The sequence below is a fragment of the Sorex fumeus genome, unplaced genomic scaffold (genome assembly GCF_029834395.1).
Source record: "Sorex fumeus unplaced genomic scaffold, SorFum_2.1 ptg000122l, whole genome shotgun sequence".
Taxonomy (NCBI): Eukaryota; Metazoa; Chordata; class Mammalia; order Eulipotyphla; family Soricidae; genus Sorex; species Sorex fumeus.
Window position 1 is genome coordinate 50,166,386 of NW_026606179.1, and position 22,412 is coordinate 50,188,797.

Consider the following 22,412-nt stretch of genomic DNA (forward strand, 5'->3'; position numbering starts at 1 on the left):
TGGCCACGCCCCCGCGCGCCCAGTCCACTCTCCAGACTCCGCAGTAGCGCCCCTAGGCATTCCTCGCTCCTACTCCGGCTCCTGCAGCTCTGAGTCCTGGTGGCCCCTCCAGGCCTTCCGGTGTCTGTGGATCTCACCTTTCCTGGTGCCCGGATTTGTGTAACCAGACCTTCGCCTTAGGCTCTGCCCCAGTCAGCCTTCTGCGTGAGTGGAAGCCCGCATAGCCGGGTCCTCTGGGTCGCCCCTCCAGCGTGACACCTTTGACAGGTCTAAGTGCGTTCCCACTAGAGACAAGCCCTGCACTCAGGGCTGCCCAGATCCCTGCTGTGTTGGAGCCTGAAACTAGGGTTTGCCGACGTGAGGGGCTTCCTCAAAACCTGGTGCATGTGTCTAGCCACCTCTACCCACTGGACAGAAATAAAATAACAGAGATGGCCCACCGCACTGAGCACATGCTTTGCATACGTGAGACCCTGGGTGCTATCCGTGGCCTGTTAGCGTCGTGGATAGGGATCCCCGCACCGCACCAAGAGCTGCCAGGTGTGCCCCTCCCAAAACAAAACTTTAAAAAGACTAGGAAAACATTAGGGTTCCTGCTTTTCGGAGTCCCTTACTCATCAAGATGTGTCGTTATTTTTCTATTGTTTGGGGCCACATGGCTGTACTCTGGTCACTCCTGGCTGGGAGGATCATATATGGTGCTGGGGATCCAACCAAGGTTGGCCGCAAGGAAGGCTAGGATCCTAGCCACTGTGGCCCCTTCTAAATGACTCCTATAATATAAACAATCCTTACTCGTTTGCCCCAGCCTTCTCTTCTATCCCAACACTAAGACAATTTCCAACACAGTAAGTAATCTACTTAATTTTCTCCCAGCCCACCAGGAGTGATCCTTGAGCATCACCAAGTGTGGTCCCCAAACCAAAACCAACACAAGGGTTTAGTTTTTTGGTTTTTGTTTTTGTTTTGTTTTGTTTTTTTGCATTGCTGGGGTTATGGGTGTAGGTTTGACTTTGACTTATATCCCACCCCAGTAAATTTTTTATTTTTATTGTCTCCTTGGGCTGGGGCAATAGCACAGTGGTAGGGCGTTTGCCTTGTGCGCAGCCAGCCCGGCCGAGCCGGTTCGATTCCTCCGCCCCTCTCGGAGAGCCCGGCAATCTACCGAGAGCATCTCCCCCCTACGGCAAAGCCTGGCAAGCTCCCTGTGACGTATTCCATATGCCAAACACAGTAACAACAATTCTCACGATGGAGACGTTACTGGGCCAGCTCGAGCAAAATTGATAAACAAGGGGAAGACAGTGTTTTGTTTGTGTTTTATTGTTTCCTTGGGCTGGAGCGATAGCATAGCGGGTAGGGCATTTGCCTTGCACACGGCCAACCTGGGTTCGATTCCTCCGCCCCTCTCGGATTGCTCAGCAAGCTACCGAGAGTATCCTACCCTCACGGCAGAGCCTGGCAAGCTTCCCTTGACATTTGATATGTCAAAAACAGTAACAACAAGTCTCATAATGGAGACATTACTGGTGCCTGCTCGAGCAAATCAATGAACAACAGGAGGACAATGCTAACAGTGCTAGTATCTCCTTACCCACTGCCCATGAGAATACCAGATCTTCAGGACAGGCTAGGAAGTAGTAGTTCCTAAAACTAATAGAGGAAAAAAGGACTTAGTGTTGTTTCATCTGCTGTGGAAATAACCTCCAGTCTCCTCAAAACTCTTCCCCCCTCCCTCACAGCAACTCTTCACCTCTCTATGTCTGGGTGGGTGTCCTCACACCTAGTGACAATGGAAAAAATAGACCTTTGCCCACATTTCAAACAGGCTGACACCAGAGAGCAGGGGCTGCCAAGGAGCAGCTAAGTTTGTGAGACACGACTAACCATGGAGTGCATTTGGGATATCCTTGAGATGGTCACCATGTCATTTGGTAACCTGGCAATGTCCTCCAAATGTGCTGATGCCCTTGGGGTGGTCCAGACCCTACTTCACAAAATAACATGCTTAAGAATTTCTGCTTCTATGGGGGCTGGAGCAATAGCACAGCGGGTAGGGCGTTTGCCTTGCACGCAGCAGACCCGGGTTCGATTCCCAGCATCCCATATGTTCCCCTGAGCACTGCCAGGAGTGATTCCTGAGCGCAGAGCCAGGAGTAACGCCTGTGCATCGCCGGGTGTGACCCAAAAAGCAAAAATAAAAGCAAACAAAAAAAAGAATTTCTGCTTCTATACTCTCCCACCTGCTGCCTGCAAATGCCTTCATCCCCCTTTAGATATTCTATAAAAAAAAAAATGCTCTCGCCTCTGTTCTGGGCCCAGTCTTTGGAGCAAGCCTCTGCTGAGTCCCCACCGGTGTGAAATTAAAGTATGTCCTCCCACTTCTCAGAGATACTGCTTGGTTTTTCTCTGGCTGTTGGTGAGAATTTCCACAACGCTAGTACTCAAGGGCTACTCCCACTTATCTTGCGGGCCCATCCCTATGGTGCTGGGTGACCCACAGGTCCTGGCCAGGCAACTGCAAAGCATTGCCACAAACAAAGCAGAGCTGCACCCAGCTCAGCCTGCTGGCTTTCTAGCCCTTGTTAACCTTTGGCTCCTGCACAAAAATTTCCCCGCAAGGCATCTTTCTCCTTAGCAGCTTAGCTGATAAGTGGAGGGCTCAAAGAGTGTCCATTCACCACACACACACACACACACACACACACACAAAACCCATGTGGCAGTGTTGCTCCGGGCAGGCCACACCAATCCTAAAGAATGAATGAGGGGCTGGAGCAATAGCACAGCGGGTAGGGCGTTTGCCTTGCACGCGGCCAACCCAGGTTCGATTCCCAGCATCCCATATGGTCCCCTGAGGACCGCCAGGAGTGATTCCTGAGTGCATGAATCAGGAGTAACCCCTGTGCATTGCCGGGTGTGACCCCCCCCCAAAAAAAAGAACGAATGAATAAGAGATGGCAAGGAGGTTCCAATGGCCAGCAGATAGATGCCTTTCCCAAACCTCACTCCATCTATTGCAGAGAAAGAATTGGGTCCCCAGAGCAGGTCTCACACTCAAAGAATCCCTTCCTTTATCCGATGGTTTATAGAAGGTGGGAATATCTAGGGACACCAGCAACCTCTAGGGCGTCTAGGATTAGTGTAAGAGTGCCAACCTTTCCTTGCTGGGTCAGCAAAGACCCCGCCTGGAGTGACGGCGCTGGAGTCCATCGCTGGCATCGGCCGCCCCGCGAGGCACATCTTCTACCTTCCGTCTCCTGGTTCCAGCATGGAGCATGCGCAGCTCCCTGGCACCCACCAGAGGGCGCGGTGACTGCCTTGTGCCTTGCGCCTTGCGCAGGATCGCTGAGAGGGGGAGTGTGAGGAAGAGAGAGGGAGGTCCAGGACACAGACCCCTCACAAGTGATTCCTAAATCCAGACTGAGTGTTCATGCTTGTTTCTCAAGGTCTCAACCTTTTTACATTCCCTTCTTTTCCCGAAGCTACGATGTATCCTTCATGACCCATCTCTAATAATTCTTCTTCCTACAGGCAGCCTTCCTTGATGCCCTGGGCTGGAAGGCCTGTTCCGAGCCTCTTGCACCCTGGGCACCATCATAACTGGGTCAGTGATGGCCACTCCAGATCCCAAAAAGACTTGGACTGCAGAGGACTAGGAGCCTGTGTGTAACTAGCTCTAGGGAAGTCAGTTAACTTGCAAAGAGGCCAAATTAAGCCAAACCAGCTGGGAAGCCCTGGTCTGACTAGGAATGCCCCAAGCTCCAGCTGGTCCAAGTAGAAGAACTTGGAAGTTGAGCAAGGGCGTGGGGGAGGGAAGGCAGAACTGTCTGGGTTCTCAGCTGAGGGTGCTCCCGCGGGCCTGGCTGCCCAGCTTCTGGGTTTATGTCTATACGCAGCCTTTGCCCAGGAAGTTGTTGCCTCCACAGGAAAACTCTCCTCCCTGTTCGTCTTATGTACACCCAGTCTCCTCTTAGTCCCTTAGTTCCTTCCCCAGGTCTGTTGGGTTCCGGGACCCTGTCCAGCAAGGTGGAGGGAGGCTCGAGCTAACATGTTGGAGGTAACTAGCAATCTGGCAGGGATGAGAACAGGATAGGTGAAGAGCTTGCTCTGGGGCGGGGGGGGGGCGGTGTGCGGGGGGCGGGGAGGGGAGAGAGAGGGAGAGAGAGGGTGAGAGAGAGGGAGAAAGGATATTTTGGCCACACCTACCAGTGCTAAAAGGTTACTCCTGGCTCTGCATTCAGGGATCACTCCTGGCGGTGTGGAACGATATAGAATTCTCAGGACCCATGTGCAAGGCAAGTGCCCTCCCCGCTGTACAGCTGTTTGGGCTCCACCACTAGATTTATTTATTTTATTTATTTATTTTTGCTTTTTGGGTCACTCCTGATTCAGCACTCAGGAGTTACTATATGGGATGCTGGGGATCGAACCTGGGTTGGCTGCGAGCAAGGCCAGCGCCCTCCCCACTGTACTATCGCTCCAGCACTTCCACCACTAGATTCTTCTTTTTTTTTTTTTCCTTTTGGGTCACACCCGGCAATGCACAGGGATTACTCCTGGCTTTGCACTCAGAGAATTACTCCTAGCATTGCTCGGGGGACCATATGGGATGCTGGGAATGGAACCCGGGTCAGCCATGTGCAACACAAACGCCCTACCCGCTGTACTATCACTCCAGCCCCGACCACTAGATTCTTAAGGAGGTCATGCAGAGCCGGCTTCAAAGCAGTGAGACCTAAACACTCAGCTGAATGCCCTAGCCCTGCGACTCTAGAGTGGTTCCGTGCAGATGTCCGGGGCAACACGGTCCTGTTCCAGGGAGCAAGAAAGTGACCTGAGGCTGGAGGTCAGAACTGGACTGCGGGGCAGTGGAAGTTGGGGAAAAGGACTCGGAGTGAGATGAATGCAGGCATAGTGGGGGGCCTGGTTGGGGCCTGGCATGTGTCACAGTGCCTGTCTTGAACAACCTATAGCAAAAGGGCACAGAGGGGACACCCATGAAAGGACACAAGGTTTGGCTTTGGGGCAGGGAGAGATGGCAAGCCCAGGTCACCTCTGGCTGTGGATCTGGGAATTAGGGATTATCTAGAGAAGAGTCAACCCTCCCCCACCCAGGGCCAGGGATGGCAAACCTTTGTGAAAGGGAGGACCCCTCACCTCCCAATGTCTGTCTGCAGGGCCAGGCTTGGGGACTCCCCCCACCCAAACCTGATGCTTCCTGTCTCTTGAAGGGCCTGTGGGAAGGGGGAGCTCCTGCCTCTCCCCAAGCTTGGCTCTGGCCCCCCGCTTCCCTCGAGCCCTGCCAGGGGGTCTCCATGGCTTCCCACACAAGGGGTCACAGCAGCCTCTCTGCTGGGGCCTGAGATGGAGGTGAGGGAGGCAGGGGGCTGGGCTGGGGCTAGGGGGGTGGTCCAGATAGGACCTGAGATGGGAAGTGGCTGAACCTTAGGAAAGGCGGGTACCCCCGCCACGGCCATTGATCTGTTCCTCTGTAAGAATGTGGTGGGGTGGGGCTGGAGAGATAGCGTAGTGGAAAGGCCTTGCACGCAGCTGACTCGGGTTCGACCCCAGGCACCACATAGGTGTCCAGAGCACTGCTAGGAGTGATCCCTGAGCACAGAGTCAGGACTGAGCCTGAGCAACGCTGGGTGTCACCTTCCTCCTGCCAAAAAAGAAAATATAGGAGGGCACTGGGGTGACAGCTCAAAGGGCCAGCACACAGCGTTGCATGCAGGAAGTCTGGGTTCATCCCCAGTATCACATGATCCCCTGAGCACTGCCAAGAGTGTCCTCTGAACACCAACCTGGTATGGGCCACAAAACCAAAGAGAGTAAGAGTAGATCCAGAATGCAACTTAGCTAACAGCACGCCTGCCTTGCAGGTGGCAGGCCTGAGATTTGATCCTCGCACTGCAACACAAAGAGAAGATGATCCCTGGAACTGCATGACCTCCCGTGCATTGAGGGTGTAGCCCTATGTCCCCAGACTGCTGGGAAGTAGACGAGGGCAGGGTTCACAGAGAAGTCACAGAGACGTGGGAACAGCTCAGTCACTGACCAAGAGGAAGGAAGCAGAGGGACAGAGACCTTGGGACCAGGCAGATGACCTGACTATGTCTAGCCTGGGTTGGGGGTTTGTGGAGGATGAAAACCTCCAGTCCCCAAACATGCTTGTCCCCTAGCCCAGAGTGACGTGTGGTGCCAGCACATCACTGACTCTCCTTTGTGTGCTGCAGAGTCCTTTAGGGATCGGATATTGGAGCCCTGGCACCCTCTGGCTCTCTGGGGGAACATGCTCGTGAGTCATGGAGAAGGACCAAGGCTCAAGGCCATTCTGCCCAGCAAACAAACTACTTTGGTAGGGTGAGTCCAAACTCCAGTGCCCAATAAATGGTCACTTTCACTCCTAATCCAAATACAGACCTGACCTCTCTATGGGCTGTATAACAAGGACCAGGGTACCTGCGACCACCCTGGGCCCTACAGAAGGGCAGTGAAGAAAAGAAATTGAGATAGAAAGGTAGGAGAGGCAGACAGGAGGTATCGAGGCAAGGAAGAGCCCTCAGGCACTTGGGGCCTTGCAGAAGGGGGTTGCAGATCTATATCTAAACAACAGAGCCAACAGCACAGTAAGCAGGAGATCCAAACTACAATCATTAAACTTAAAAATGTGCCTGTTGGGGTCTGGTGTGATAATACAGTGAGTAGGGCGCTTGCCTTGCACATGGCCAACTCCAGGTTCAATTCCCAGCACCCCATAAGTTTCCCTGAGCGCCACTGGGAGTGATCCCTGAGGACAGAGGCAGAAGTAAGCCTTGAACACAGCCTGGTGTTCCCCAGACCCCCACCCCCCTAAAAAAACAACCAACTCTGGGCTGGAGCAATAGCACAGCGGGTAGGGCATTTGCCTTGCACGCAGCCAACATGACCGACCCAGGTTCGATTCCCAACATCCCATATGGTCCCCCTAGCACCGCCAGGAGTAATTCCTGAGTGCATGAGCCAGGAATAACCCCTGAGCATTGCCGGGTGTGACCCAAAAAGAAAAAAAAATTAAATAAAAAACAACCAACTCTTCTGGATGGTGTCTCTGAGGCTTCAGAATAGCCCAGTGTTTGACATACTGTGACAGGCTCTTCCGCAGTACAGTTTCCAGCTAAACTAGGCTTTCCTGAGGCCCTGGAAATAGCATTTACCTTTATACCAAAAAGGCTGGGTAGGCCCCAGCTGTGTGCGCGTGGCCAGCCTGGAGGAGTTTGTGCTGTGAGACCTAAGAGGTCTCTAAAACGAAAACACAGTCCTGCAGGCCTGCGGTGGTGCTATGTCGAGTCAGGACAGCATATGCTGTCCTTACTGAGGAGCAGAAAATCATCGTGATGGTGCTGATGGCAACAAGCTCAGAGTCACGGTCATGGTCCTCCCGTTGTTCATTGATTTGCTCGAGTGGGCCCAGTAACGTCTCCATTGTGAGACTTGTTACTGTGTTTGGCATATTGACTATGTCATGGGTAGCTTGCCAGGCTTTGCTGTGCGGGTGAGATACTCTCGGTAGCTTGCCAGGCTCTCCGAGAGGGGCGGAGGAATTGAACCCGCTCAGCCGGGCTGGCTTCGTGCAAGGCAAATGTCCTACCGCTGTACTATAGCTCCAGCCCAAGCTCAGAGTCAGAAAGCAAAATTTTAAAATGAAACTTTTTTTTAAGAATTAAAAAAAAAAGTGCTGGGGCTGGAGCAGTAGCACAGTGGGTAGGGCAATTTGCCTTGCATGCGGCCAACCTGGGTTCAATTCCCAGCATCCCATATGGTCCCCTGAGCACCGCCAGGGGTAATTCCTGAGTGCAGAGCCAGGAGTAACCCCTCTGCATCACCAGGTGTGACCCAAAAAAGCAAAAAAAAAAAAGTGCCTGGGGGCCAGAGCAATAGTACAGCAGGTAGGGCGTTTTCCTTGCACGTGGCCGACCTAAATTTAATCCCTGGCATCTCGTGTGGTCCCCCAAGAACGGCCAGGAGTAATTCCTGAGTGCAGAGCCAGGAGTAACTGGCATCGCTGGTGTGGCCCAAGAAGAAAAAAAAAAAAAAAGTACCTGTTAGGGAGGTGGGTTGGGAGGGAACCTGGGGACACCGGTGGTTGGTACTGGTGTTGCAACATTGTATGCCTGAAACTTATGAACAACATTGTAAATAACAGTGTCATAATAGTAAAATAATGACAGTAACACACTGACCCTGTCTCTGTTGTCCCATCCCCATCCCTAGTCTGAAGCAGAGTGTGGGGGGGGGGGGAGGGGGGACCGTAAGCCAGAGGTCCGCAGAACTAGGTGTGAGGGGGAGAGAGCGCAGGAGGTAAGGTCTCCACAGGACAAGACGGGGTTAGATCCCAGGCACGGCAGGCATATGGGACCCTAGCACCGCCAGGAGTCGCCTCTGAGCACAGAGCCCAGAATAGTCCCTGGGCAACACCGGATGTAGCCCACAAACAAACACAAAACGGGATGCGAAGAGCCCTGTGTGGGGTTCACAAGGGTCCTGGGCAGCTCCAGGTCCGCTAAAGACCAAAGAACGGCCCTGGACTCACTTTCCCCCTTGGCCCGGGGCATGCAGCAGCAGCAAACGCTTGGACCCCGAACCCCCGTTCGGGATCACGGGTCAGGAATCAGGGGTGGCGCTGCGCCGCGTGGACCTGGGGCGCCGGAGGCTGGGCTCGGTGCACGGCTGCGGCGGGCCGGGCTCCCCGAGGGGGTGGCTGCGAGGGTGCGAGTCGCGCCCAGCCGCGAGCGACCGATGCGTTCGATGCGTTCGGCGCGCAGCGCAGTCAATGGAACAGGCTGGGGGCGGGCCAGGAGCGGGACAAGGAGCGCTCCGGGGAGGGCCGTGGCCGGCGGGCGTGTCCCTATTGGCCGGTCTTTTGCGGGAGGCGGGCTCCGATTGGCTGGGCGGCTGCGGGCGGTGCCGGGCGGCGGGGTTAAGCGCGTCGCCGCCGCCCCGGGCCTAGGCGCGAGCCCCGAGAGCCGAACCTGCACCTTGAACCCGCAGCTGTGCGCGCCCGCTCGCCATGGGTCTGGGCCGCGGCTCCAGCTCCGCGGCCCTGCTCCCGCGCGGGCTCCTGTGTCTCCTGCTGCTCGCAGCCCCGACGCTCCCGGCTGGACGACCCCCTCCGGTGGTGTTGGGTGAGGCTCGCGTCCAGGCGTCTGCGTGCGTGCAGGGCTGCATTCCTGGGGTGCAGAGCGGGGACGAGGGGGTGCTCGGGCGTAAAAGCCCGTCGGTGCGCTTGCCGCTCTGATGGGCGCGGGCGTGGTCACCCTCTCCTCCCCTGTGGAATCCCGGGGTGAGGGTGGGAGGGTCAGCGCCTGGCAGCGCGGTTCCGTGTACGTAGTCTGACGCCTCGCCTCATAACCGTTTTTAGTTAGTTTTTTGTTTATTTGTTTGTTTTTTAAACTGTAATGACTCGACACCCTCCGGCCTCGTTTCTGAGATGTGGGGTATGTGAGGAGTTAGGGAGTGCGTGATGTGGTCTTGGACTGACCACCAGCGACCTCAGGGTCGACTTGGTATGCTTAGCCCTCTCTCCCTTGACCCTTGCAGAGGCCACTACGGGAGAGGCAACAGTTTGGGCAGGTGGTTGCACTTTGGCCTGCCCCCTCCCTCTCCCACCCCTAGCAAACTGGGGGGTAGTATCCGAGCAGGGTACCGAGGCCCAGTCAAGGGGCGCTGGGCTAATGCCACGGTGGGCAACCAGGAGCAGATGTGGGGGAGCCTGCCCTTTCGCTCATCCCTGCCAGACCTACTTGGACCAGGCGCTGAGTGGCCTGGAGCCGCACCTGTGGGTTCCTGGGCACCTGTGACCTCTCGGAGCTCTGCCCCACGGACCATCTGGAGTCACAGGCTAGCCATCGCGGGGACTTTAGTCACATCGTTGTAGCTGTCAGTCTCTCCCCCTATGATGGCTCTCAGCAGCCGCTGCAGGCAGGTGATCCACACTCAGAGCCGGGTGCAGACACCCACTTGCTCTTTCCCTCTGGGGCTTTTTGTTTCATTTTTGCGGTGCCAGGGATGTGATAGAATCCAGCCGTGCAGGGCATGAGCTCCGCCGCTGAGCCCCAGCCCCAGCTCCCCCGCTCAGAATATTTCAGGGAGGTTGTCGTCATTCCCAAAAGGGGGTGGTGACCGTTGGTGTGGGCTCAGGCAGTCCTGTGCTGGGAGCTTTGGGCCAGAATTGCTTTAGGAGGATGCTGGGTGCAGCTTGGGCCCAACCTGCCTCAGCCTGGAGGATGAGACTCCCAGCGATGGCTAGAAACGCGGTCTGTGCTTGGCAGGCACAGGACTGCTGACTCGGGTGGATGTCGAGGGATTCCTGGAGCAGGCCAATGGGCCCCGGGCGGTGCAGGCAGAGGGAACTGCACAGTGGACGAGGGTGGTAGTGGTTCGGCTGACCGGAAAGGCGGTGGGGGGAGGAGTAGACTCTGTAACTCATGACTCGTGTCATGTGTTTTATACCCTGAAGGCCCCAGGGAGTGGGTCGAGTCTACTGATCCTGAGTCTGGGCGCGTGGCCTTGGGAAGTCGTGGTCCCTGAGCCGCTCGCCCTTTCCCCCTGATGGGCGCAGACCAAACACCCTTCTGCTAGGTCACTCACGGCCTTGGCGCCTCGGGCTCCACCCACCATCACAGAGAAATTGGCACTGGAAACGTCTCAGTTTCAGTTTGGGGAGAAAGTTCAGGGCTAGAGCAGGGGCTCAGTGAGCAGGAAGCACAGGTTTGATCCTGGGTACCGTATGCCCTCCTAGCACTGCCGGGGGCAACCCCTGGGCACTGAGCTGGGAGAAGCCCCTAGGTACCTCTGGTTGTGGCCCCAAAACAAAAAGGGGAGAGAGGCTGAGGAGATAGCATGGGCTTAAGACACTTGTCTTGTGTGCAGCCTCCAGTTGGGTCCTGGCGCTGCATATGGTCCCCTAAGCACCGCCAGGAGTAGGCCCCGTGCATGGCTGGCTACTTCCTACCCTCCCGCCCACAAAAAGTTGGACCTGGATGTGACCCAGTGGTAGATTGTTTGTCTTATGTGTACGAGGTCCTGGATTCAGTTCCTGACCCTGCCAATGCATCGGCAACAGACCTGAAGAGTAAACTGCCTGGCATCCCAGAGTGAGGCTGCTGGCGTCAGCCCTGAGAAGCCCCGTGGCAGCAACCCCAGTGTCTGGACACAGATCAGGGGACCTAATCTCGACCTTCCGAGGATCAGCATTTCAGGATGACCAGCCTCTGTGGGTAGGAGCAGCAGAAGCCAAGATGTAATACAGAAGGCACTGGGTAGGGGAAGAGGCTATCTGCACCCATTCCCACCTCCCTCAGTCTCCTCATCTGTAAAATGGGCCTAATAAGGCTGTCCTGTCCCAGTGTTCTTGGGCCTGAGAACATGTGAGTGCTTGTCGACATACTAGGCAAAAAGTGGCTCAGAACGTGACTTCTGCTAATTTCAGAAACCCCACAGGCTGACCAGGTCAAAGGACATCTTGAGAGAGTAGATGTGGCAACTTCTTCTTCCAGCCATTTGCCTTTGGGGGAGGATTCTACACCCCAGTCATGAAGGGAGGAGGGTAGCCAGGGCCCCCCGGCGACCCCTGTCTTCTCCAAGGGCATGGAGGGGGGGCTGGGGCTGGCTGACCCTGCAGGGCTCAGGGGAGCTCAGCAGACACTTGCTCACTCTGCGATTGTGATTTGCACAAGAGTCCACGTTTGGGGGCGTTGGAGACAGGCACAGACAGTCATGGGGGTGTATGTAGATGAAGACTCGAGTGTTGGGCCGTGATGCCAGGGGGTGGGGGTGGAGCCCAGTGTGTGGCCTAGTGGGGAGGAAGGTCACCCTGGGGTCTGACACCCCCAAGCCACAGGGCTGTGGTTTGAGTGTAGCCGTCTCAGACCCAGGCTCAGACCAGACTCAAGACCGTGGGCTTAGCGAATCCGGGTCCTTGGGAACGTGTCAGCTGTGACCCTGACACCTTTGCACACCGCCTTCTCCCCTTCCCCCTGTCCCCTCCCCCCCACCTACATACACACACGCCGGTTCTAGATGCTTCTCTGGATTCCCAGGGGCTGGTTAAGGGACCCCATGCTCTGTCCTGTTACCCACTTGGGTCCGGCGGGGGAGGGGAGCATAAGCCTTGGGGTTCAAGCTTCCAGGAACTCTAGCTGGCTCTGTGCCTCCCTGCAGTGCCCGGAGATTTGGGCAACCAGCTGGAGGCCAAGCTGGACAAGCCGAGCGTCGTGCACTACCTCTGCTCCAAGAGGACCGACAGCTACTTCACGCTCTGGCTCAACCTGGAGCTGCTGCTGCCCGTCATCATCGACTGCTGGATCGACAACATCAGGTGGGTGGGTGGCGCAGACCCCCAAGTCCCCAGACTCCCCATGTCCTCTGTCCAGATGCCAGCGCCCCTGCGTCTCCAGACATAACTGGAAATGATGAACTGGGGGCCGGAGCAACCGCCCAGCAGGCAGGGTGCTTGCCTTGCACTTAGTTGGATTCCTGGAACCCCGTGCTGTCCCCAGCCTGCCAGGAGGAAGCCCTGAGCCCCCGGGCGTGGCCCCCAGACAAATACAAGACCGAACAAACTCCATCTCCTGCTACCTGATCTCTAGCTCAGGGCTCGGGCTGGGCTGGGTCCACAGGGCTAGTGTGGGTGACCTGCATGTGAGAAATCCGGTTCCATCCCCTGTGTATCCCGTTCCCCCAAGTGCTGAGCAGGAAGTAGTCTCTGAGCACTGCTGGGTGTGGCCCCCGGACAAGAACCGGTAGTAACTTCATAGTCATACCATCATTATTTATTTATTATTTTGGCTTTTGGGGTCATACCTGCGATGTACAGGGGTTATTCCTGGCTCATGCACTCAGAAATAACACCTGGTGGTGCTCAGGGGACCATATGAGATGCTGGGAATCGAACCCGGATCAGCCGCATGCAAGGCAAATGCCCTACCCGCGGTGACGGTAATGTCATAGTCATAATAATTGCTGTTAGATAAGACACTCTGTTTTTGTTTTTGTTATGCTTTGTTGTGTTTTGGGACTACACCTAGTAGCACTCAGGGATCACTCCTGGCAGGGCAGGGAGGATCATGTGTGGTGCTGGATATTCTACTCAGTCCTGATTTGGACCACACAGTTGAGCTCTCTCTACGACCCCCCCCCCCCCAGTGCCTAGTATTTGGGCCATTTTGGGGCTCTCGCCAGCTTTCTGTGGCTAGTCTTAGGGTGTCCGAAGGGTGGGAACAGCTGTTGAAGGTCCTGGCTGTTTTCTTGGGCACAGAGGCAGGCAATGGTGTCCCTGTCCCCATGTCCGTTCTCATCATTTCCAGCCTTGCACACCCACACAGCAGTGCTCCGTACTCGGGTGCTGGTGGGGAGGCCTGTGGGATGCGGGGTTGGTGCTGGGTGCTGAGAGCATCTGTGGAGGGGGGCTGATGGGACAGTGTTTATGGCAGGGCCAGGCCTGCCGTTCCCCTCTCCCAGTCCGTGGCCTAGATGCTTGCCTGCAAGTGACCGACCCAGGTTCGAATCCCGGCATCCCATATGGTCCCCTGCACACCGCCAGGAGTGAGTCCTGAGTGCAGAGCCAGGAGTCACCTCTGAGTGACCCAGCTGTGGCCCAAACACAGACACAAACACACACAAACACACAAAAGTTGTTTGTGCCGGGTGACAGCAGGGAGTGCGGGCGGGGAGATAATTCCATGGGCTCCTAGTGCTCATGCTTTGGGGCCAGAGCCCTGGGTTGGGTCCCCGGCACCGCAGGGTCCCTTGAGCGCTGTGCTGCAACACTGGGATTTATAAAAGGGGGGTGGAGAGACAGTACAGGGGGCATGGCGCTTACCTTGGCTACACAACTGACCCCCGGCGCTTCATACGGCCCCCTGAGCCCTAAAGGAGTGACCCCTGAGTCAGACCTGGGCATAAGCCCTGGGCATAAGCCACACCCGGCCCCAAAACAAGAGAAAAGGAAGGGACTGTTGCCAGGGTGGGCGCTGGGGTCGGTCCGCACAGGGACCTCGAGGACCCTCAGAGCGTTCCTCTGGTTCGGGCTCTAGAGCCTGACTTTTGGTCTCCTCTCTGCATCTGACCAAACCAGGGGTGGGTCACCCTGAGGTGACCACTCTGCATCTCCGCCCACCCTCCCCCCAGGCTGATCTACAACAGAACCTCCCGGACCACACACTTTCCAGAAGGTGTGGACATCCAGGTCCCTGGCTTTGGGCAGACCTTCTCGCTGGAGTTCCTGGACCCCAGCAAAAGAAGCGTGGGTGCGTAGCCCTCCCGCAGGCCCCCCGGGTAGGGGCTGGGTTCTTTGAATGGCAAGACCCCTGCCGCCTGGGGGAGGGGGGTCAGGTCCCTTGTTGCTACAGGGGTCCCATCCAGGGGGCTGCGGGGAAAGTGCCGGGTCAGCTTCCCTGCCCTGAGGCCGCAGGTGGAGACACCAAGTGCCCTTCGTCTGCAGGTTCCTATTTCCACACCATGGTGGACAGCCTCGTGGGCTGGGGCTACACGCGGGGTGAGGATGTCCGCGGGGCCCCCTACGACTGGCGCCGAGCTCCAAGTAAGTGGTCATCCTCGATTCCTCCCTAAAGTCTGGGAAGGTGGGGACAAGGAGGTCCCGGTCACCGCACGCTTTGTGCTCTCCTGCTGACCCCTCATCATAGTTGCCACCTGGGGTTCTTCTGTCCTGTCCTTCCCTGCCGATCCCGCAGGACTTCCGGGGGAAGACAGACTGAAGAGGGGGGCAAGGCCCCCTCGTCTCCTCCCTTCATGGAACCGGGGGGTGGGGGAGACATGGACCATCCCCTCCCCGCCCATCTGGTCCTGGGTCTGGCCCAAGAGAGCTTGATTCAGGCCCCAGGACCCTTCCTGCCTGACCCCTGCCCGGCTCTGGCCTGCAGATGAGAACGGGCCCTACTTCCTGGCCCTCCGCGAGATGATCGAGGACATGTACCAGCTGTACGGGGGCCCCGTGGTGCTGGTCGCCCACAGCATGGGCAACATGTACACGCTCTACTTTCTGCAGCGGCAGCCGCAGGCCTGGAAGGACAAGTACATCCGGGCCTTCGTGGCCCTGGGTGCGCCCTGGGGGGGCGTAGCCAAGACACTGCGCGTCCTGGCCTCAGGTAAGACCCGCAGGGTCCAGCTGGTTCTGCTGGCGGCCTGCCCCCGCCTCCTCCCCCCCCTTCTCTCACCCGGGGCCGGGCGTTTCCCTCCCACGGAGGAGACCCAGCCCTCGGCCTCGTTTTCCCTCGCTAGTTGGTGACTCCTGCTATTTGCATCTGGTTCCTCTTCAGGGACGGCAAAACTTGGTCCTTGAGGTCACACACACTCACACTCTGGGTTTGGATGTAGCTGGCCTGACTTCCGGGCAGCCTTCCCCTTCTCCCCGACCTGCCTTTGCCCCAAGGAGGAAGGCTGGCCCACAGTTTCCTGTTAGGGAGCTGCACCTCCTCTGTGGGCAGCGCACAGAGGGCGAAGGTGCCAGTCTGGCGGGGCTTGCCCCCCTGGCGGTTGGTGAGAAACCCCTCCTGGCCTGTTCCCCACCACCTGCCTCCTCAAGATCGTCAGAACCTGCCAGCTGCAGCCCCGGGGCGGATGGTGAGCCCTTAGCTTTTAGCCAGCAGCCAGGCACGTACTAAGCATCTGTGAACGTTCTTCCCTGAGCCCATTCAGCAGGTCTGTCTGACTAGCGTGTTGCTCTCCATCTGATTCAAGCCCCTGCCGCTCCCTGTGAGCCAGTCTGGGCTGCGCGGTGAATGCAGGCCTCAGCCCTGCAGATCCGAGCCACCTGCTCTGTCCAGTGTGGGTCTAGGGGGAGACTAGGGCACCCCTGAGCCGGAGATGGAGCTATGAAGACCCCAACCCACTCGGAGCTTCCCCAGGATTCTTTTTTTTTTTTTTTTTTGCCTTTTGTGTCACACCCGGCGATGCACAGGGGCTACTCCTGGCTCTGCACTCAGGAATTACTCCTGGCGGTGCTCGGGGGACCATATGGGATGGTGGGAATTGAGCCTGGGTTGGCTGCGTGCAAGGCAAACGACTTACCCACTGTGCTATTGCTCCAGCCCCCTTCCCCAGGATTCTTTTTAGAACTTTACCTTCAACCAGTATATGAAAAGTTAACAGAGAGGGGCCAGAGAGATAGTATAGTGGATAGTGTTTGCCTTGCACGTGGCCAACGCAGGTTTGGTCCCCAGCATCCCATGTGGTCCTCTGAGCACCACCAGGAGTGATTCCTGAGTGCAGAGCCATGAATAAGCCCTGTGTATCTCCAGGTGTACCCAAAAAAAAAAAAAAATCGCAGAGAGGAGCGAGTGAGATGATAGTAGGGCTGGTAGGGCGTTCACCTTGCGTGCAACGGAATACGGAGGCAGGAGTAAGCTCTGAGCACTGCAGGGTGTGGCCCCCAACTTTTCTTTGAGCTGGTTCAGAGTTTTGCTTTGTGTGCTGGAGCCCCAGGTTCTTCCCACAATGCTTATGCCCTGAGCACCTGCCAGACTGTTCCCCAAAGAAACAAATGAAAGCCGAGCCTGCTCTTGCCTTGTATGTGAGAGACTCTGCAAAAGAAGCCAAAAAAAGGCTAAGCGATAGCACAGCGTGTAGGGCATTTGCCTTGCATGCATCCAACTTGGGTTCAATCCCCAGCATCCTATATGGTCCGCTGAGCAATGCCAGAAGTAATTCCTGAGTGCAGAGCCAGGAGTAACCCCTGAGCATCGCCAGGTGTGACCCAGAAACCAAAACCCAAAACCAAAACCAAAAAAGCCCTACCAAAAAAAAAACTCACACTTTGCCCCAGATTCAGGGAAACTTGTTTTCAGGCCCAGGCAGGATGGGGGTGGGGACGGGAGGTGGGAGGCACGTGGGTGCAGCTATGCCTCCCTAGGTACATCTGTTTTCTTGGAAATTTAATTTTTTTGGGCTTTGAGGTGATACCCAGTGGTGCTCGTGGCTTACTCCTGTCTCTGTGCTTAGGAATAATTCCTGGCAGGGCTCAGGGGGCCATATGGGGGGTCCAGGATTGAACTGGTAGAGCAAATGTTCTACCCACTGTCCTATTGCTCTGGCCCCGCCCTGAGCTGAGCCGGTTCCCGACCCCCTCCAGCAAACCTGTGTTCAGTGCAAGTTCTCAGTTCCCGCCCTCCGGGCTGGAGAGAAATGGCCTTTGGGCTGAGCATGGGCTTTGCTTAGGCAGTCGGGATTGAGCCCCGAGCACCAGAGGGTTCCCTGACCTCAGCCAGGACCGACTCCCAAGCACAGAGCTAAGAGGAGCAGTTCCTCAAACACTCCTGGGTGTGGCCCTAGAAAATTACAAAACCCAACTTCTGGTTCGCGAGTTGCAGCTCTGCCTGCCCGGGACTGGCCGGCGGGTGTGTCCATGTTGGCACCATGCCTGGGTGAAGGACTGATACTCACCTACAGCCTCGCCCACTGCTCTGCCTCCTGCAGGTCAGGCTGCCTCGGGCAGTGATGGGCAGGTGAGTAAGAGGTCTGCAGGGCTGAGCCCAGGAAAGGGAACATACCGACACAGCTCAGTAGCATAAAAGAGAAAGGAGCATTCTTCTGGACTCCCAGCCTCCTGTCTAAACAAGGTCAGTGCCTGCTGGCCAGGTGATAAGTGCCCAGCTGCTTCGGGGTGACATTTACATAACAAATTGAGCTCTGGGAAGGAAAAGTGGCTGAGGAGTTCCTGGTGATGAAATGAGAAAGGGAAGCTGGGCGCTAGCCCTGGGCCCACCCCCTCCCATCCCTGGCATCACATGGGGACCTTGAGGGACCCCACCTTGAGGGATCTCAGAGAACAGAGCCAGGAGTAGCCCCTGAGCTCCAGCAGGTGTGGCCAAAATGCACACCCGACCCCGGAGACAAAAAAGGAAGTGAAGTAATCCGGTTCGTGAGCGTTGCAAGCAGACGTGAAGGGAACCGGGTTGGCATGGGCGCTCCCTGGGAACACCGTGGGGGCCCGTGGGGGGCTGCCATCACCCCTGAGCTCAGCCTGAAGGGAGCCCTCTCCTGCAGGAGACAACAACCGGATCTCCGTCATCGGGCCCCTGAAGATCCGGGAGCAGCAGCGCTCGGCCGTGTCCACCAGCTGGCTGCTGCCCTATAACTCCACCTGGTCCCCCGAGAAGGTGTTCGTGCGCACGCCCACCGCCAACTACACGCTGCGGGACTACGCCCGCTTCTACCGGGACATCGGTTTCCCCGACGGCTGGCTCATGCGGCAGGACACCGAGGGGCTGGTCCAGGGCCTGGTGCCCCCAGGGGTGCCACTTCACTGCCTCTACGGCACGGGGGTTCCCACCCCAGACTCCTTCTATTACGAAAGCTTCCCGGATCGGGAGCCGAAGATCTGCTTCGGGGATGGCGACGGCACCGTGAACCTGGAGAGCGCCCGGCAGTGCCAGGCGTGGCTGGGCCGCCAGCAGCAGCCAGTGTGGCTGCAGGACCTGCCGGGGAATGAGCACATCGCCATGCTGGCCAACGCCAGCACCCTGGCCTATCTCAAACGCCTGCTCCTTGGGCCCTGACCGCCAGCCCGGGCTGCTCTCGGCTTCTGGAGCCAGTGTGTGCAGCAGCTGGAGACAGACCAGGCCACGCTCGGGGTTTTGGGGTGGGGTGACACTTCTGCCCTCTCCCTTCCTCAGGGAATTTCTTGACTCACCTGGGGGGCCAGAGGGGGAGGGTGAGGCTGATAGTGGGAGGGTTGGGACCTCCTGAGGGTTTGGGCCAGGCTCCTCTGACCTGGGGCCGGGGGGCCTTTTTACTCACCTGTCAGGCTCAGGCCTCCTGCCTTTGAGGGGTGCCACAGAGTGCTGGGACCCATCCCCAAGGTCCCAGGCATGGGCCCCTCTTCACAGTGGCCACAGGTAGGGCTACTGCTGACCCCAGGATGGGGGTGGGGGGCGGACGCTGTGGCCTCCCTGTGGCTCAGCAGCTTCCCAGCCCGGCTGGATTCTTGGGGGGCAGCCCCAGTGGTTAGGGGCAGTGTGGGGTCTCCGTGGTTCCCAGGCCCCAAACACTCACCTCCTTTCTTTACCTCCAAGAGCCGTCTTGCTCAGGATTGGGTCGCAAATGGCTTCCCAGTTCTGGGGCTGGGCCCCCCCCAAGCCCTAGATCCCCTGGGTTGGGCAGTTGGCGTCAGCACCGACGCTGCTCCCTCTGCCCTGGGACTCTGGTCATGATGCCAACCAAGCCCAGTGCAAGCGCTTAAAGGGCGAACTGAAGGCCGCTGCCCTCCCGCTAGGGTCACGGCCATGCTCGTCATGGGTCTCTGGGACGTGTGCCAGGGCCAGAGTCGGACTGGGAGAGGCGGAGCTCCTGTGCCCCACCCGGAAGCTGAGAGAGGTTCGGTTTGCAGGCGCCAACTTGGAGACATGTTGGCCATGCCACCTCCTCAAACCCCCCATGCTCAGGGGATTTTCTGTTGCCTCAGAGGTGCTGCGTGAGAGCAGGGGTGGAATCCTCCTGTCTTGGTGCCATAGGCTGAGACTCAGGGGGACCCTCCAGGGTAGGGCCCAGAGCCTCCTTCAGGCCAGACTCTGCCTCTTGTACTGCATTTCCGTTTCCATGGAGCTGGGTCTGGTCTGTTGTGACCCTTCCCAGCGCCTGACTCTCCCTTGGCCCCCTGAGTTGCGTGGTGGGCCTCACGTGGGCTCTGAGCAAGTTGTACCTCAATTTTGGCAATAAAAGTATTCTGGATGCTGTGAGGATGCAGTTTTTGCCCTGAGGGTGACAGGGGACTAAGGAGTGGAAGGATCTGGAGAGGCAGGAATTGGGACCTGACCTTTCCTGGGGCCGCGGTGGGCTTCTACGGTACTAAGGCATGGTTCATGGTTCCTTCCGGATGCTAGTTGCCCCTCCTAGGATGAAGAACCAGAATCCAACCCTCTTGGATGTAGCCCATGGGCCCCGGTCCCATCACCGCTCCAGCTTTGCCTTGCCAGCCTCTGTCCCATTTCAGCTTGTGACCTGATCATGCCTGTGAGCCTAGCGGCACTGCCCTTCTTCACCTTGTTTGTCCACCGCCTACTTTATAATTTCTTTTTTGCTTTTTGGCCACACCCCTGATGCTGAGGGGTTACTCATACCCCTGCACTCAGAAATTATTGCTGGCAGTGCTCGGGGGACCATATGGGATGTTGGGGATTGAACCCTGGTTGGCCGTGTGCAAGGCAAACGCCCTCCCTGCTATATTAACATTCTGGCTTCACCCACTTCTTGGGGGACAGAGGGAGAAGGAAGGAGGGACAAGCACCAAGAGACTTGGGACCCAGTGTAGCTGGACAAAGAAACTAATCTCAAGCTGAGAAACAGACCTCACGAAGAGGTCTGGGCCTGAATTCTGTGGTCCACAGCCCAAGGCTCCAGCGGCCTGGGCCATGATACAGGTGCGCCACTAGAGGGCACCCTGAGCCCTCGGGTGCCTGACCTAAGGTGGGAGAAACAGGTAGGGCACCTTCCTCCCCCGTAGCAAACTCACACCCTGCACCTGCCAAGCCTGACTCCCCTTCTGTGGTGACCCTTAGCCATCTGTACCACTTGCAGCCACTCCACTCCCCGTGACCTCTTTTGGTCCCACTGCTGCTCTTGGTCCCTCAGCGGCAGAGAGCTTCTGCACCAGCTGACCAGGACTCCAGGACTCAAGTCCCAGCTGTGGACATCATCAGCCAAGTTGCCTGAGGAGGCTTCTCACCTTCCTGAGCCTGTTTCCACAGCTGAAGAAAGGAGATGGATGACCGTGAATGAAGTCCAGGAGAACATCGGACTCGCTGCTCGGTGCCCAGTGGACAGCAGCTGACCGTCCCCTGTCACTGGGCTTGAGACAGAACCAGAGGGCTGGGCGCCAGCTCGTGTGTGTGTGTGTGTGTGTGTGTGTGTGTGTGTGTGTGTGTGGAGTTTCTGGCCACTGTGGAGCGAGGGGAGTGTCGGGAACCCCTCTCTTGGCCAGCCAGGCACTCAGCGGGAGCCGGCCCAGAGGGCCAAGGGCCAAGACTAGGGACAGCACTGAGTCATCCAGGTTCTCCCCACTCGGGGAAATCTTCCAGGGCAGGGCCTGAAGGATCGTTCTTTCTAGCTGGGGACTATAGGGAGCAGGATCCGGCTTGGGGGTGTGGGACTCATAATGGTGGGGGGTAAACCAGGAGATTCAGGGGGGTGTGGGAAGGAGGGAATGTCTGGGTTCGGTCCTCTCTGGGCTGCGGGGAGCCAGGGATGGCCTTGGTGGGTCTGGAAGCAGAGGATCAGTGGCTGAAGGTGCATCTGGAGGAATGTCTGCAGGGGTCGGTGGCTGCGAGTGTGGAAGGAATCTAAGGGGGACTTAGCTGCCCTGAGATCAGGGAGCTGGAGGCAGCAGAAGGGGTGTGAAGGAGAGGAAGGGACTCTGAAGGGTCAGGGGGGTTGGGTTAGCCAAGGGGTGCTTATCTGGGAGGCCCTCTAGGGGGTCTGGAGGAGCCCAGTGTTGGGTGTTGGGTCACTCCAGGGCCCCAGGGGCTGGTGGGGGAGGGTCGGGGCGGGCTGGGCGGGGTGCGGAAGCTGGCCCTGCGCGTCCCGTCGTCTGGGTCCCCTCAGGGAGCAGAGTCGGGGTGCAGGGCGCGCGAACCGGTGGGGTGCCGAGCTTGCACTCGGGTTCGTGGTGGGGGGGCGCCGTCGGGGCGCTGCGGAGGGAACTGCCCGCCCGGAAGCAGCGCCGCCACCAGGGCCCCGCGCCCCGCCGGGTCCCGACGCCACGCGCGCTGTCGCGACCGGCGGCGGTGACGTGGCGGGGGCGGAGCCAGGGCCGAGGCGGCGGCGGCGGCAGCGCCACGGAGCATCCTGGCGAGGTAACGGCCGCGTCCCGGGCCTGGTCGTCGCCGCGGGCCCGACGCGGGCACGTGTGTGTGTGTGTGTGTGTGTGTGTGTGTGTGTGTGTGTGTGTTGGGGGTGGTGTCCTGAGGGTCGGGGCCGCCGTGTGCGTGGGACCCCCGACTCGGAGGTCGAGGGTGAAGAGGATGGAAGGGAACCCCGAGTGTGTGAGAGACTCTGGGGGTGAGGGGACCCCGTGCGTGCGTGCGTGCGTGCGTGTGTGTGTGTGTGTGACAGAGACAGAGACAGAGACAGATTGAGAGACGGGGGTGAGTGGGAAGACGCGACCCGGAGCTCTGCAGGTGGGAGACGGGAGGCTGGGGGGCAGTGAAGGCCAAAAACCCTCTTCCAGAAACCCCCGATTGTCCACTGGGGCTAGAATGCCTCCCCCCACCCCCACCCCCGTTATCCTTGTCATCTGGCTCAGACATCCTCTCCTGTCACACCTGCAAGGAGATCTGCATGTGGGACATTCTGAACATGCCTCCCTGAGCACTAAGCAAACACGTGGGGTGGGGTGGGGGTGGGTGGGGGGAGCCCCC

General features: G+C 57.9%; 1 protein-coding gene across 2 annotated transcripts; it reads left to right on the forward strand.

Annotated features, from left to right (window-relative positions):
* The first annotated feature begins 8,946 nt into the window (after positions 1-8,946).
* PLA2G15 (phospholipase A2 group XV) lies at positions 8,947-19,733 on the forward strand. 2 transcript variants are annotated; one of them, XM_056136295.1, is made up of 6 exons: positions 8,947-9,167; positions 12,205-12,361; positions 14,173-14,291; positions 14,486-14,584; positions 14,925-15,149; positions 18,046-19,733. In XM_056136295.1, the coding sequence occupies exons 1-6, from the start codon at positions 9,053-9,055 to the stop codon at positions 18,555-18,557; spliced, it is 1,227 nt and encodes a 408-aa protein (XP_055992270.1). In that variant the 5' UTR covers positions 8,947-9,052; the 3' UTR covers positions 18,558-19,733. The 2 variants fall into 2 exon arrangements, with proteins under 2 accessions (XP_055992270.1, XP_055992271.1); XM_056136296.1 differs by having other exon boundaries at positions 15,050-15,149; positions 18,046-18,268.
* The last annotated feature ends 2,679 nt before the right edge of the window (positions 19,734-22,412 follow it).

Bases quoted from the DNA above. Each gene is read 5' to 3' on its own strand.
- PLA2G15 (XM_056136295.1), top strand. From the start codon at position 9,053: ATGGGTCTGGGCCGCGGCTCCAGCTCCGCGGCCCTGCTCCCGCGCGGG. The intron at 12,362-14,172 runs GTGGGTGGGTGG...CCCTCCCCCCAG, and splicing joins TGCTGGATCGACAACATCAG to GCTGATCTACAACAGAACCT. The intron at 15,150-18,045 runs GTAAGACCCGCA...CCTCTCCTGCAG, and splicing joins ACTGCGCGTCCTGGCCTCAG to GAGACAACAACCGGATCTCC.